Source organism: Aspergillus fischeri, genomic scaffold (genome assembly GCF_000149645.3).
Source record: "Aspergillus fischeri NRRL 181 1099437636262 genomic scaffold, whole genome shotgun sequence".
Taxonomy (NCBI): domain Eukaryota; kingdom Fungi; phylum Ascomycota; class Eurotiomycetes; order Eurotiales; family Aspergillaceae; genus Aspergillus; species Aspergillus fischeri.
Genome location: NW_001509764.1, coordinates 898,939 through 913,042, shown reverse-complemented (window position 1 = coordinate 913,042; position 14,104 = coordinate 898,939). Strand labels below are relative to the sequence as shown.

The window sequence follows — 14,104 nt, the reverse complement described above, 5'->3', positions numbered from 1 at the left end:
AAAACCAATGTTAACCTAGAGCGTTGAATGATAAGTGTGTTTGCAGCAGACTGGAAGATCTAATGATTGATAAGATAACAAGCATCTATGTATGTACGCCCGGATTATCCTTTCACCTCTCACTACGTCTCATCCGATCCGCATAATTGTTACCTACTCTACTCCATACAAAGACAGGTAAGATTTCGTCCTTTCATTTCTGGCTCGCAACTCCTGTCTTATTCATTGTTTTGACGATGGTTCCTGTCCCTTAGCAGACTCTCCTGCTCTATAGTGTTACCACTCAAGCTTGGCAATCAAATACAGAGGCCTGCTGTCCAAATAGTGTGTCAACCTCACTCTGTTCGGGTCATGGCATTGATCAAATCTTAAGAAAGGCTCCGATCAAGATGGGCCAGCTTACGCAATGGCTACAGTCAAAGATGGCAGCTTCTGGTAAGTATTTTCTAACTCACATATTCCATACACATATCACTTAAGGAGCTCATTTGCATTGATAACTATTCTCTGGTCGCTGCAACTTCGGTGTGGTAATGATTATATCAACTAATACTCCATCTTTGTTGCAGCCCTCAATCGAAGTATGCCTCTAGTCTCAGACTTACCTGATTCCGTTCTCCGGGCAGAGCTTATTCGGAGGAGTGAAATTCGGGGATCGACCAGCGATCGAGTAGCTTGTGGTTCGAAGGAGAAAGGCGCTTACAACACCCAAATACATGTGCTGGCATTGTTCCTTATTCTGGTTTTGAGCACATTAGGTATTGTTTACATCTGGAAACGTTTGATATTGTCTCAAATATACTGATCATATATAGCATGTTCATTTCCAGTTCTCGCACGTCGATTTCCACGGCTACCGATACCGCGCCACTTTCTTTTCATCTCCAGGCATTTCGGAACGGGGGTCTTGATTGCCACAGCTTTCGTTCACTTGTTACCCACGGCATTTGTCTCTCTTACGGATCCTTGCCTTCCTCGTTTTTGGTCGGAGACCTATCGTGCAATGGCTGGATTTGTAGCCATGATATCGGTTTTTCTGGTTGTCGTCGTAGAAATGGTTTTCGCTACGAAAGGTGCGGGTCATGTTCATGGGAGCGAGTATGATCATCTAATTGGCAGTGTTGGGCGGGGGTCTAGCGAGTCTGTTCGTGATGACGCAAATTATCTGAGGCTTGGCCGTCATCACTCGACAGAGAACCTGCGCCTTAATCTCATTCAAGCAAATAGTTACGCGGATGGAGCGCAGGAGCGCCCCAGTCCATTGTCCCGGATGTCAACAGATGGTGTCGAACAAGGGCGGTCTAAGAAAATGGGCCCTTACCGTGAAACCGGCGACGCTGAGTTCGGAGACATCGATTCTCTGGACAATCACAGTGATTCTCAGGTCTCTGACTCGCAACCTCGCAACCTGCAATCCCAACGACGTGATTTGGATCCAAAACCGAGTCCTGGGTTACCAATGCAAAGCCCGCAGCGTCAGTTGCTGCAATGTCTTCTCCTCGAGGCTGGTATCCTCTTCCACAGTATCTTTATCGGCATGGCCCTCAGCGTCGCCACTGGGACGTCATTTATTGTCCTTCTTGTGGCTATCTGCTTTCACCAAACTTTCGAAGGTTTCGCTCTTGGATCGCGTATTGCATCCTTGATACCGGACCTTTTTTCACCGTCGTCGCCGAAGCCCTGGCTTATGTCGCTTGCCTACGGAACTACAACACCCGTAGGACAAGCTATCGGCCTAGTTTTGCACAATCTCTATGACCCTGCAAGCACCACGGGCCTGCTCATGGTTGGCATCACCAATGCAATCAGCAGCGGGTTATTACTTTTTGCTGGACTTGTGGAACTCTTAGCGGAGGACTTTCTAAGTGAGTCTAGCTACGCGACACTCAGGGGTCGGCGGCGTATTGAGGCCTGTATAGCCGTCGCGAGCGGGGCTCTGCTGATGGCATTTGTTGGCGCCTTTGCCTAGATTTTAGTCAGGATCTGTCTTGTATCTTTTTGTAGATATTGATTGATATAGACTGCTTACAGCTGCTACCCGTCATGTGCGATACGTTACGCAGACCTGGTTTTACATTTTCGTATAAATGTCTCTAGCTTTATGTAGATGTCCAAGGCTCGAGTCAAACGCTCTCTAAACATAAGTGCAGGCGTCAGAACCGAGGGCTTCGCGTGAATAGTTTAGAATCTCCATCATGCTACTTTCCTTTCCGTCAAAAGGAGCTCATATTGAATAAAGCATGCCTGCCTTGACACTATCAATTAACTTAACGGATCACACTTCACACAAAGTAATGTAAACTACATCACTCTAAGCTCAGATATTGTCAGCACAGATAGGCTAGTAGACGTTTCCAGTCGTTTCCTGAACAAGCATGGCATATGTATATTCCAGCACGGAGAGTAATGACCAAAGTTGATCCTTCATGAGCTAGGGGATATCGACACTTTCACGCAAACAGTCCTAGGACCACAGATCATGTGCACGCTATGATATATTCAGTCGACACATATGGAAAAGGCCAAAAATCCATCTAAAGTAGCTCGACCACCAGAGCACTAGCTCCACCGCCGCCGTTACAGATGCCAGCACAGCCAAGTTTTCCTTTCTTGGCCTTCAAAACACCGAGCAAGGTGGTTATAATACGCGCACCACTAGCACCGATAGGGTGACCGATAGCAACGGCTCCTCCATGAAGGTTAACCTTTTCCTCAGGAATGCCAAGTAACTTCATATTGGCGAGAGCAACAACGCTGAAAGCCTCATTGATCTCAAAAGCATCAATGGCATCCTGGCTCACACCTGCGTGTTTGAGCGCTTTCGGGATTGCAAGAGCTGGAGCAGTCGTGAATTTGCTGGGTTGCTGAGCAGCGTCTCCCCATCCAAGGATCTTCGCAACCGGCTTCAAATTGAGCTCCTTCAACTTAGCCTCTGAAACAAGGACGACAGCAGCAGCGCCGTCGTTGAGAGGAGAGGAGTTAGGCGCCGTCACTGTCCCAGAACCAGGTATAAACGCAGGCTTGATGGCTCGAAGTTTCTCCGGGTTGAGCTAAGGACTCAATGATCAGCCTGACATGAACGCAACGCGTCGGATGGAGATGCTCACATTCTTCGGTTCTTCATCTTGCGTCACAGTCACACCTGGTTTTCCCCTAAACCCAGGAAGCTGGATAGGGGCAATCTCTTCGTCGAAAAGCCCAGCCTTCTGGGCCGCCTGAGCTTTTTCATAGGTGCGGATAGCATAATCATCCTGTTGTTCCCTGCTAAAACCATGATCTTGGGCGCACTCCTCCGCTTGTAATCCCATGAGTTCCTGCTTGCCTGCGTCAGTCAAGCCATCCTTCATGATGCCATCCACCAGACTTTGATGGCCGTATTTAGCACCATTACGCAGATTTGGGAGATAGTGTGGTGCGTTCGACATCGATTCCGTACCGCCAGCCACAACGACGTCAGCATTTCCGGTCATGATAGTCTGGGCACCGAGTATGATCGCCTTCAACCCGGACGCGCAAACCTTGTTGACGGTGGTACAAACGGTCGACTCTTCAAGCCCAGCACCAAGCGCACATTGTCTAGCAGGATTCTGTCCGACACTACAAAATGTCATCAGTACCCGCTTTCGATAGGTTCAGAACGCTCACACAAGGCTCAGCTCACTTCGCAGAAATGACATTGCCGAAGAAGACCTCCTGCACGTCCGAAGGCTTAAGTCCGTCAACTTTGGCAAGAGCAGCTGTTTCCGACCATTAGAAAGATCGAACCCATTAGGAGAACTTTTTTAGACAACGCGCTATGGACTTATAACATACCCTTGATGGCATGGGAACCAAGCTGCGGGGCAGTCAAGCTTGAGAGCGAACTATGCAGATGAGACAAAGGTCAACCTCATTCTTCAAGTGAAACAACCACAAATTACGAAGTCCTACCCCAAGAAAGACCCCACCGGTGTTCGGGCGGAAGAAACAATATAGACAGCTGGAAGCGAAGACATAGTAGTCATTCGTTGTGTTCAGACTTTCTAAGTAGCAAAAGAGTTTGATCCAAGCCTTGAAGAGGGCAGGCACCGCGACAATAACAATTCGCTGGGCGTCAGTCTTGAGGTCTTTTCTCTGAAATCTAGACCAATTTTTAGAGAATGTCTCCAAACGATGTCGGATGAAGAATCGGGCGAATCCAGGGTGGGGGTTGTAGGAAAATATAAGCACAGAGGTCAACCTCCCCTTTAGAGCAAAGCGGGGCGACATTCGCGTGTGGTAACTCAGAAGGGTTGGCCAAGCCCGGGCCACTCGAGTACCCAATTCGGACCTTCCGAAGTTCAGACAGCTTTTTTTGGTTTGAGCAAAGAAGGCATCCGCTCCAACGTCTGGAGCCAGGTCTGTCCAGATTCAGAATTTATTCGCGCAATGGAGGATCTTTATGATGAGTATGCCATATGGAAATAAAGTTTTATACAAATAGAACTTAACTAATCTGGCTCTAGGTTCGGCAATTACATTGGAGAGCCTGCGGACTCTGACGAGGAAAACCAAGATGAAGAGCTCAAGCCGCAGACATTTGCTTTCGACGAAGCATTTGGAGAGGAAGAAGATGAAAACCAGAATGCAGATCAATTGATGGAGGTTGACGGTATTTCATATCTTTCGAAGCATTACTACCTCACGCTCGTTCTGACTTCGTATGCAGAAGGCCCTTCGAATGCGGTCGTCCTACATGAAGACAAACAATATTATCCTAGTGCAAAGCAAGTCTACGGTGACGAGGTTGAGACCTTGGTCCAAGAGGAGGACTCGCAGCCACTTTCGCAACCCATAATCGCTCCCGTCCAGCAGAAGAAGTTTGCGATCGAGGAGGCCGAGCTGCCACCCGTTCATTTCTCGCGAGAGTTTATGACAGACTTGCTCAGTTTTCCTAGTCAAATAAGGAACATCGCGCTCGTTGGCCATCTTCACCATGGGAAAACAGCGTTTATGGACATGCTTGTGACGCAGACACATGATTTGACAGAGCGTCTGGAGAAGCGAGTAGGCAAGCGGAAGGAGGAACAGCTCCGCTATACCGATATTCACTTCTTAGAGCGAGAGCGGGGTCTCTCTATAAAGTCGGCACCTATGACTTTAGTACTCCAAAACACCAAAGGAAAATCTCATCTTTTCAATATCATTGACACTCCCGGCCATGTGAATTTCGTGGACGAGGTGGCCACATCGTCTCGGCTCGTCGACGGAATAGTGCTGGTCGTGGATGTCGTCGAAGGAGTGCAAGCGAACACGGAACAGATCATTAAGCACGCCGTGCTGGAAGGTCTTCCCATAACGATGGTCGTGAACAAGATGGACCGGCTGATTTTGGAGTTGAAGATTCCGCCGAATGATGCTTACTTCAAGTTAAAGCACGTGGTCGAAGAGGTAAACACTATTATCGAGAGGATTCTGCCCGGGCAAGGGGAAAGGTATCGGCTGAGCCCTGAAAAGGGTAACGTTGCCTTTGCATGTGCCTCTATGGAATGGTGTTTTACCCTACAATCTTTCGCCAAAATGTATGCCGAAACTTATCCCCAAGTCGAAACGTCTGACTTTGCCTTACGTCTTTGGGGGGATATTTTCTTCAACCCAGGAAGCCGAAAGTTTACTCGAAAAGGAGTGGAAGAGAATTCCAAACGGACATTCGTCCAATTCGTCCTGGAGCCTATTTATAAACTCTACTCTCACACCATAAGTGAAAGTCCAGATGACCTGAAAGAAACGCTTGCAGGTGTGGGTATCAACTTGAAGCCGTCGCAACTCAAGTCAGATGCGAGGGTGCTACTCAACATGGTCTGCCATGAATTCTTTGGTCCTGCCACTGGCTTTGTGGACATGATCGTACAGCATATTCCCTCCCCAGTAGAAGGAGCCCAAAGAACACTCGACAGGTACTATACCGGCCCCCTTGATACGAAAGTTGCAGCCGCCATGGCAGCCTGTGACCCGGACGGGCCGCTTGTCGTCCATGTCACAAAGCTCTTTACCAGCACGGATGCTACCAAGTTCCATGCGTTTGGAAGAGTCATGAGCGGGACGGCGCGCCCTGGTCAACCGGTCAGAGTGTTGGGCGAGGGCTATACACCTGAGGATGAGGAAGACATGGTCACAGCGACTATATCGGATACATGGATTGCAGAAACCTGCTATAGCATCCCAACCAGTGGTGTTCCTGCGGGAAACTTGGTTCTGTTAGGTGGTGTGGACAATTCCATCGTCAAGACTGCCACAATTGTCCCCTTGAGGCTGGAAGATGGCGAGGAAGCATACATCTTCAGACCTATTCGACACATTACAGAGTCTGTTTTCAAGGTTGCTGTTGAGCCGGTTAACCCATCAGAACTTCCCAAAATGCTTGACGGGCTGCGGAAGATTAATAAAAGCTACCCTCTCATCTCAACGAAAGTAGAAGAGTCCGGTGAGCATGTGGTCTTAGGAACCGGAGAGCTTTACATGGATTGTGTGCTCCACGATCTTCGAAGACTTTATTCGGAGATGGAGATTAAGGTGTCCGACCCTGTCACCCGTTTCTGCGAAACTGTCGTTGAGACTTCGGCTATCATGTGCTATTCTATCACGCCAAATAAGAAGAATAAGATTACCATGATTGCGGAGCCCTTGGATGATGGGATTGCCGAAGACATCGAGAGCGGCAGAGTCAGTATCAAAGATCCAATCCGCAAAGTAGCGAGGTTCTTTGAAGACAAATACGATTGGGACAAGCTCGCAGCTAGAAGTATCTGGGCTTTCGGCCCTGACGAGATGGGCCCCAATATTCTACAAGACGACACGCTACCGTCGCAAGTGGACAAGAAGCTACTTGGGAATGTCAGGGATTCCATCACACAAGGTTTCAGCTGGGGCACACGGGAAGGCCCTCTTTGCGAGGAACGTAAGTCTTCTGGTTGTTCTTTGTTTGCTCGGTCCTTTTTTCTTCTTCCCCAACGATCTCCCCCATCATTTCTCCTCCCCTCTCGAACCCCGTGATCTTTCTTCCTGTCGAGGCACTTCCTATATTTCCAAACTATGACCATACATGGAGACTAATTTTGAGACAGCAATACGAAACGCGAAGTTCAGGCTCACAGATGTATCTCTTGCTGACCAGGCCATTTACAGGGGAGGTGGTCAGATAATCCCTACGGCCCGACGTGCCGTTTACTCCTCCTTCCTCATGGCATCACCTCGCTTGATGGAACCCATATATTCTTGCACCATGACAGGGCCTGCGGATGCTGTGGCTTCGGTATATACAGTGCTCTCACGCAGAAGGGGCCATGTTCTGTCAGACGGGCCAATTGCTGGGACACCACTGTATACAGTGCAAGGCTTGATTCCCGTTATTGACTCTTTCGGGTTCGAAACGGATCTCAGAATTCATACTCAAGGTCAAGCTGCGGTCAGTCTTGTGTTCGATCGATGGAGCGTCGTTCCAGGCGATCCGCTGGATCGCGAAGTCAAGACAAAGCCACTCGAGATGGCGCCCGCGATGGCCACAGCGAGGGATTTTGTATTGAAAACAAGGAGACGGAAAGGTTTGGCAGAAGATGTGACAGTGAGTAAATTTCTGGAACCGGAGCTCTGGAAAGGCCTGAAGGAAAGTGGCGTTTTGGATTCATGACGGGCTCGACCCCTGCTCAACCGAGTGAGAAGGGCATACCACAAGTATCGATCTATCATGTAGACGTAATGTCGAGAATTTGAAGCAACGTATTGTCGAGTCAAAGAATAGGCCTGCGAACGCCACAGTCTGGCGACACTGCGTTTGAAACCTGAGCTGGTTACGCAGCTAACTTCTGGTTACTGGCATGTTTCCAGCATCTTGGCGATAACGCCCATCAATGTTCCGTTTTCGAGTGCAGCTGCCACTCTTTCCTTATCACCCAGTTGCTTGTTAACCTCATCGGCGGTACTATGCGTTCCCTCCTTGATTCGCACGTCCACACGGAACCTGGGCGGAAGTGACTGTTCAAGCCGCACACGTACACCGAGACCAATAACGGTAGCCAGGCTACAGTGTGTGATTGTCGGGGTTATAAGAACTGTGACAGTGCGAAGAGGGGATTCGGGTACATGGGGAAGAGATGGCTTGATCACAATATCTGCAAGTGAGACAACAGCTAGTGACCCCAGCGAAATTGGATGTTCTGGGTCAGATATGGTTGAGACGAGGTCTAAGATATGATTAGACATACATTCATGACTTAGTTCTTCTTCCGAGTGCAGCCACCCCAGGACTAATCAAAAAGAAACCATTCACTTTCTTACCAAAAATCTCTTGTTCGTCTATTGGCTCATCTGACATGTCATTATCCTCTTCAGAGTCTGGGTGTGGAATCAGGGAGAAGGAATCGCCCAACTGCCCAAGCGACTGAAGTGTGGAACTGAAGATATCAGTTCCATAAGCATAGGGCTTCTGCGGCGCCTTGGGTAGCCGAGTTGGCAGATCAGCGGCATTCAAGATTATTGGATTCGAGTTCTGCATTTCAGAGGCCATTTTGTATTGGCAAGCCTGAAAGTCAGCGGTTTTGTAGCGTTGAGAGAATATGCTGAACTGTCGGCATTTATTACAGAAGAGTGGGGGGGGGGGGGGAGGCAATATTTTATGTAGTCTAGGCATGCTTCCACCAAAAGCTAGCTACATGCCAAGTTACACCCCACCAAGTACTTGGACAGATAAGAGCCGACGAGGCTCCCACACCAGAGCAGACACCATCTACTAGTCTACCAGCGACACAGGGACCCTGGTACGAATCAGAACCGTGAGACCGATGAATTGGTAGACCTGTGCAAAAAGACAATTCAATACATATACCTGACCGACGACTGTTCATCAGGTTATGTTCCAGAGGATGCTGAATCCATTAAAGAGCATCTTGTGGATGCTTCTCCAATATAATCATATTACGGTTGAAACCTTCTTCCAAATATTCTAGTAGTTGTTTTCAAACCGATAGGATCGCTACATATCCTTTGCTGCGAGAGGATAATCTCGATGTATGTTTAGATAGATCCTCCCGGTCACCTGTTGGAGCAAAACCTGAGCACGGCCCGGAGATGCCTCGACTAGCTTACCTTTAGAAACAGGAGTAGAAATCGATGTGCAGTACTCGACCTTATCAAAGCAGAGCGGATTTCAGGGCGCCTAGTATTTACTATAGGTATTGCTAGTATGTTATCTACCTAGGTAATGAGTAAGTGGTCTTGAAAGAATGGGTATGAGGTTTCTGGTACAAAGTACTAAATCTACGTTACCCAATATCGTTAATTTTCTCGACTTATCGGAATAATCAGCATTACCCTTACCCCCTCCAATACTTTAATTCCTTGGGTAGACGCTCTTTTCCGCCCGCCCACATCCATATCTGCTGCACCCGCCACTCTCAAATCACGGATGATCATTTGACCAATTTCTACAAGACTAAGGTATCTACCTTAGGATTTGTCTACCTCCTGAGTTCTGCCTCTGTATGCAGCACCCCGCAGAACATTGATATAACCCCAGAAATATTTAGTGTGCGTGGCCAAGAGTTAATAGCTGAAGTTCAAGTGCAGGCAAGTAGCGGAGTTGTCCTTTCATCATCTACATAATAGTCAGAGTACCCTACCAATCTCTGCATGTGGAAATTCGCATTGTCGCCGATCCCCTAGTCTAATCCTCTGATCCGTATCTCACTGCCCCTCGTTACCTGAAATCTACTGTGCAACCAACCCCTTGTGGCTCTTGTATTTCTTGGCCGCCTGACTGTATTGATAAGCGTTGATCCCGGCCTCGATCTTTGCTGCTTTGAAACCTGTCCGCTCCGGGAGAACCATCTTCAATTGGGTGCGGTGTCTCAAGTCAGGCTCGTGCACCCCCTTTGTCATCTATTATCAAGGAACTCTCGATGATACGCTGATCGTTTTGGACAACGATGGGAGCTGAGTAGGCCCATGCCATCCTCTGTCTTTCATTGAACGGCCTGACTTCCTACATCTCTCTACTCTTCTTCAAACAGCAATCTCGCATCAGCTATCTGGTTAGTCGCCACAAGATTCCTCTTGCCCAGTGCATCGGCGTCTCGTGGCATATGCCTGCGCCATTGAAGTCCCATGAGCCTCCAATTATTTCCTTACCCTTTTCTTTTGGTACAAGAAGGCAATGATTTTGTTTCGTCAGTTGAAGTCAAAATTGTAACTGCGATCTGGCATCTTTATCCTTTCGCCGCTCTCAAATTCCTTCCAGTTGGACAATGACTAATGACTAAATGAGGGCACCGCACCTGCAGTTCAAATCTCAGCTACTGTTATACCATTCTCTACCACGTCAGCGCCTTAATGTCCGCAATTATTTTCTCGAGCTCTGATGGTATCCTGTACCAGATAAGGAGAAAGAAGTTTTATCATTTCTTCAGACCCTGCAACGCGTCCCGCAGTCCCCAGAATAGCGGATCAATCGCCTGGCATAATTGTTGAGAAGCCGTCGCCTCCGGACACTCAGGACAACACATTGGCCACTGTTTATACATAATTGTCGGCGAATCTGCGGCGTCCACTATATCGATACAGGCTTCGGAGAGACCGAAAAGAGATCATCCTACGGTTCTCAGCCAGATGGTCACTGATTCCGATCGTGAGTCTGTTTCACAAGGGCCGAATCCTTCAGGTTATGCTTTTGCTGACTTGCTCTCGTAGTGCGCTAGTCGGTTCCTGGCTATATCATTTCCCTCGTTCTACATACGATACACATGGTCCAAGCGCTTCTACATCGAATGTGACGCTGGAACTTCATCAAACTAGTCATACTCTTCCATTAGCTACAGTCTCACCTGGCGAAGCTGGGGCCTCTGGTGATTTCGTTATCTGTTGCTGATGGATCCAAGCAAGGCGGGTCTTTGCGGATAAATACTCACACAATAGTTTTACAACTTGGTCACGAGCGTAGACCCTGCGACTACTGGACTGAGTCGCCTCCACCTTTACGGCCTCATTGATCCACATAAAATAAGCGTCACAATGCAAGGCTACGCTTTCTCGCCTTCGAATGGTCCCCCCAGAGAGGGGCACAAGAGTAAGTCGCCCTTTGGATGATCTTTTCGTCAATTCAGGTTAATAACTTGCTCACAATGTAGACTACGTATTTGTTGATGAGCATAATAGGCACAAGAGGCTGAAAGGTTTGTCGTTCTTCTCTTCATGTTCTGTGCCCTCTTTTTCCCTCCGGTCCCTACTTCAGTTCTGAACTATTAAGGCCGAGCATCGTTTGGTCCGGTGGTTGACTTATAATGCGTTGCTAGTAATGCGAGCCTGCAATGGCTGCAGAAAACGGAAAATAAAGTGTGACGCTGCCACAACGAATACCTGGCCCTGCTCAGCTTGCACTCGCTTGAAGCTCGTATGCGTTCCTCCTACCATTGGACAGGATAGCGACTTCCAGTCGGAGCAAGGTCTTGAGGCAACTTCAATGGGCGCCTTAGGAGCTTCTCATGCGAATTCAGCCTCGCATTATTCCTATACAATGCCTCAGAGCTTCGGCGCTGGAATCCAGCCTACTGCTGGAAATAGTCAGTCCTATAGCGACGGTGCCGGAATCATGTCTCAATATGCCCCGAATGGTCCCACCCAACACAATATCTATGAAGTACGGTCATCGCATTTACCCGTAACAAGCCATGCCTACCAGCACGCCCAAGTATTTCCTACCACTCCAAATCACGGTCTTGATAACTCGAATACTGGCATTTTCCCGGACGACGATCAATCTACTGCCGAGAACCTTAGCGAAGTTCTGGGTGAATTGAAAATCGATGAAACTGGTATCGGTAAGATCAATAGCGTCAGTCCTTTGGCGTTAAGAGAAGAATGCTGATATTGCAAATCAAGCACCCTATATTCGACAACAACGAAAAGAGCGATTGGAAGCGGAAGCTCCAGTTCAGGATGAAATTGAGGAAAGACTGCCACCTCTAAGCACCGGGGCGGGCTCCACCATCCGTATCCCCCCGGAGCTAATGCCCTCCGATGACGAAGTGATGAATTACTTCAAGATCTACTTTGATGATATACATCCTTACATTCCTGTGGTTCATCGATCTCACCTTTACTACCAATGGCAGAATGAACGGAGTTCCATATCTCCTCTACTCCTTGAAGCACTTTTCGCTTGTGCCGGAAGGTTATCAGACGATCCGGCTCAGGGCGCACAGTGGCTCGCATTGGCAAACAGTAAGTTAGTCGCTTTGTATGCGTTGCATGGAGCACGAACAGTCAATAACGAATGCTCATACAATGATAGGACATGAGTCCAGTTTCATGGATGTACCACGCTTAAGCACGATTCAAGCTTTGCTTTTGCTATTGAAAGCTCGAGAGTCTCTGCCAAAGAAGGGTTATTATTATCGTTCATGGCAAACTGTGAAGACAATTGTGTCGATGTCGAAGGATTTAGACATCCATGAACATTACAATACCCACGCACAGGGCAGGCCTTGTGAGCTGGATTCAGTGGAATGTCTTGTGCAGACAAGAATATGGCAAGCCCTCTTGGTTGTCGAAGTGATGATCGGTGCACCACAAGGTATGTCTATATCAGCTATGTGACTTCGTTGGCTTTGACTGCTTTGACTGATCTCGTTTGCTCGTTAGGTCGATCGGATTACGGGGTAGACCCAGAGACCGTAGATATGCGGCCGACTCTGGATATCGATGGCCTTGACCAGTTCGAAATCGACCGCTCGAGGCAATATGCATACTTTGTCAGAAACGCCTATCATATCCGTTTGATCACCGATATATATCACAAAATCAAGAAGCAGAAAGACTGGGGAGCCAATCCCAGATTTGTTGAAAAAAACCCCCTTTTTACCGATTGGCTCCAAAGCCTCCCTCAAGACTTACAGATTAATTATCCTAGCGATGGTTCGCCGCCATGGATACCCTCACATTTTGTGGGAAATATGCACTCGCATTGCCATCTCGGCATCATCTTACTACATCGACCACAATTGTTAGCATCCAAGTCCTTTGCGGCCGGCGGAGGATGGAAGATCCACATGGCGTTGTGCTATTCCTCCGCAAAAAGCCTGTGCAGGCTTCAGGAAGGTATATTAGACCGTTTCGGTCTGCGCGGTCTTCTGTTCATGCAAAGAGGTATCAATTTCGCAATATACTGCATTCTGACATGCACTATGCTGCATCTGGTAAGTGTAACGCGATTGTGCTATCTGGTACTGGATTAACTCTTCTAAGATTGCTATCACATCCCCTGACCCTCATTTTCATACGGATGCGAGGGACTACTTCACGCGTCACATGCGTATCCTTGAGAAATGTTCTTCGGCTTGGCCTATGCCCGAAATACAGGCACAGATTGACTCCCTGCGGCTCGCGTTCTCCGCTGACATCAATCGCCCTTTCGAACTCAAACCTACATTTCCTTACGGAAGTCCCTCAGAGCCGTACCATCCCAGCCCACCACTTGGGTCAAGTTACCATGCTCAATTGGACCAGGTTCCAAGTAACGTGCAGAATAGAGTGTGTTATGCTTACCCAATGACCCCTCCCATATCGGCTGGTACTGAGGACTCAAAGTCTGACTCATGTCAGCTTCAAACTATGGGCATGCTTGCACCGCACCCACATCACAGTCATGCTCCGTTAGTTGACGAAAATAACTGGGATCCCACTCGAATCATAAAGTATGTACTTCCCTGGCTGTTCCATTGTGTGAGAGTTGTTTGCTGACGTCCTCATCAGCCAGTGGGACCTGGCATTCCCTGTCGGCCCGTCAAATGTGAGTACAAACTCGCCGCCAATGGGCATAGATCATTCTACACAAGGAACCACTGGTGTATCGAACCAGTTTCCTGTTCACTATGAGACACATACGAAAGTCTCTTCGATCGCAGCTACCCAACCTCTTCCTCAAACTCAGTTCAATGGACACGCAGTCCTGTTCACAGCACGTGACTGGCAACAGAGCGTTGCTAGTGTATATGATCCTAATGGCTTGAAGCGGAGGTGGGCACACTCAATCGATACTACCGAGCAGAGTAACACCAAACGCCAGCGGTAAAAAATTATTGTGCTCATGTTCACTATG

The 14,104-nt window shown here is 48.2% G+C and overlaps 5 protein-coding genes across 5 annotated transcripts; 3 read left to right on the top strand and 2 right to left on the bottom strand.

The window, feature by feature from the left end:
- Positions 1-583: 583 nt before the first annotated feature.
- Positions 584-1,969, top strand: NFIA_096710 (putative ZIP family zinc transporter; the record flags this gene model as incomplete). Its single annotated transcript, XM_001261945.1, has 2 exons — positions 584-758; positions 816-1,969. 2 exons carry the CDS (start codon positions 584-586, stop codon positions 1,967-1,969), a joined length of 1,329 nt encoding a protein of 442 aa, XP_001261946.1.
- Positions 1,970-2,534: 565 nt separating this feature from the next.
- On the bottom strand, positions 2,535-3,995 carry erg10B (acetyl-CoA C-acetyltransferase; the record flags this gene model as incomplete). The annotated part of the gene is made up of 5 exons (XM_001261944.1): positions 2,535-3,050; positions 3,108-3,597; positions 3,662-3,737; positions 3,814-3,863; positions 3,931-3,995. The coding sequence occupies 5 exons, from the start codon at positions 3,993-3,995 to the stop codon at positions 2,535-2,537; spliced, it is 1,197 nt and encodes a 398-aa protein (XP_001261945.1).
- A 412-nt stretch (positions 3,996-4,407) lies between these two features.
- Positions 4,408-7,645, top strand: NFIA_096690 (116 kDa U5 small nuclear ribonucleoprotein component; the record flags this gene model as incomplete). The annotated part of the gene is made up of 4 exons (XM_001261943.1): positions 4,408-4,427; positions 4,485-4,630; positions 4,688-6,916; positions 7,083-7,645. 4 exons carry the CDS (start codon positions 4,408-4,410, stop codon positions 7,643-7,645), a joined length of 2,958 nt encoding a protein of 985 aa, XP_001261944.1.
- Positions 7,646-7,824: 179 nt separating this feature from the next.
- NFIA_096680 (iron-sulfur cluster assembly protein CIA2) lies at positions 7,825-8,521 on the bottom strand (the record flags this gene model as incomplete). The annotated part of the gene is made up of 2 exons (XM_001261942.1): positions 7,825-8,198; positions 8,293-8,521. The coding sequence occupies 2 exons, from the start codon at positions 8,519-8,521 to the stop codon at positions 7,825-7,827; spliced, it is 603 nt and encodes a 200-aa protein (XP_001261943.1).
- A 2,498-nt stretch (positions 8,522-11,019) lies between these two features.
- Positions 11,020-14,077, top strand: NFIA_096670 (Zn(II)2Cys6 transcription factor; the record flags this gene model as incomplete). Its single annotated transcript, XM_001261941.1, has 8 exons — positions 11,020-11,074; positions 11,136-11,180; positions 11,301-11,825; positions 11,887-12,228; positions 12,299-12,580; positions 12,649-13,202; positions 13,252-13,700; positions 13,759-14,077. 8 exons carry the CDS (start codon positions 11,020-11,022, stop codon positions 14,075-14,077), a joined length of 2,571 nt encoding a protein of 856 aa, XP_001261942.1.
- Between the last annotated feature and the right edge of the window lie 27 nt (positions 14,078-14,104).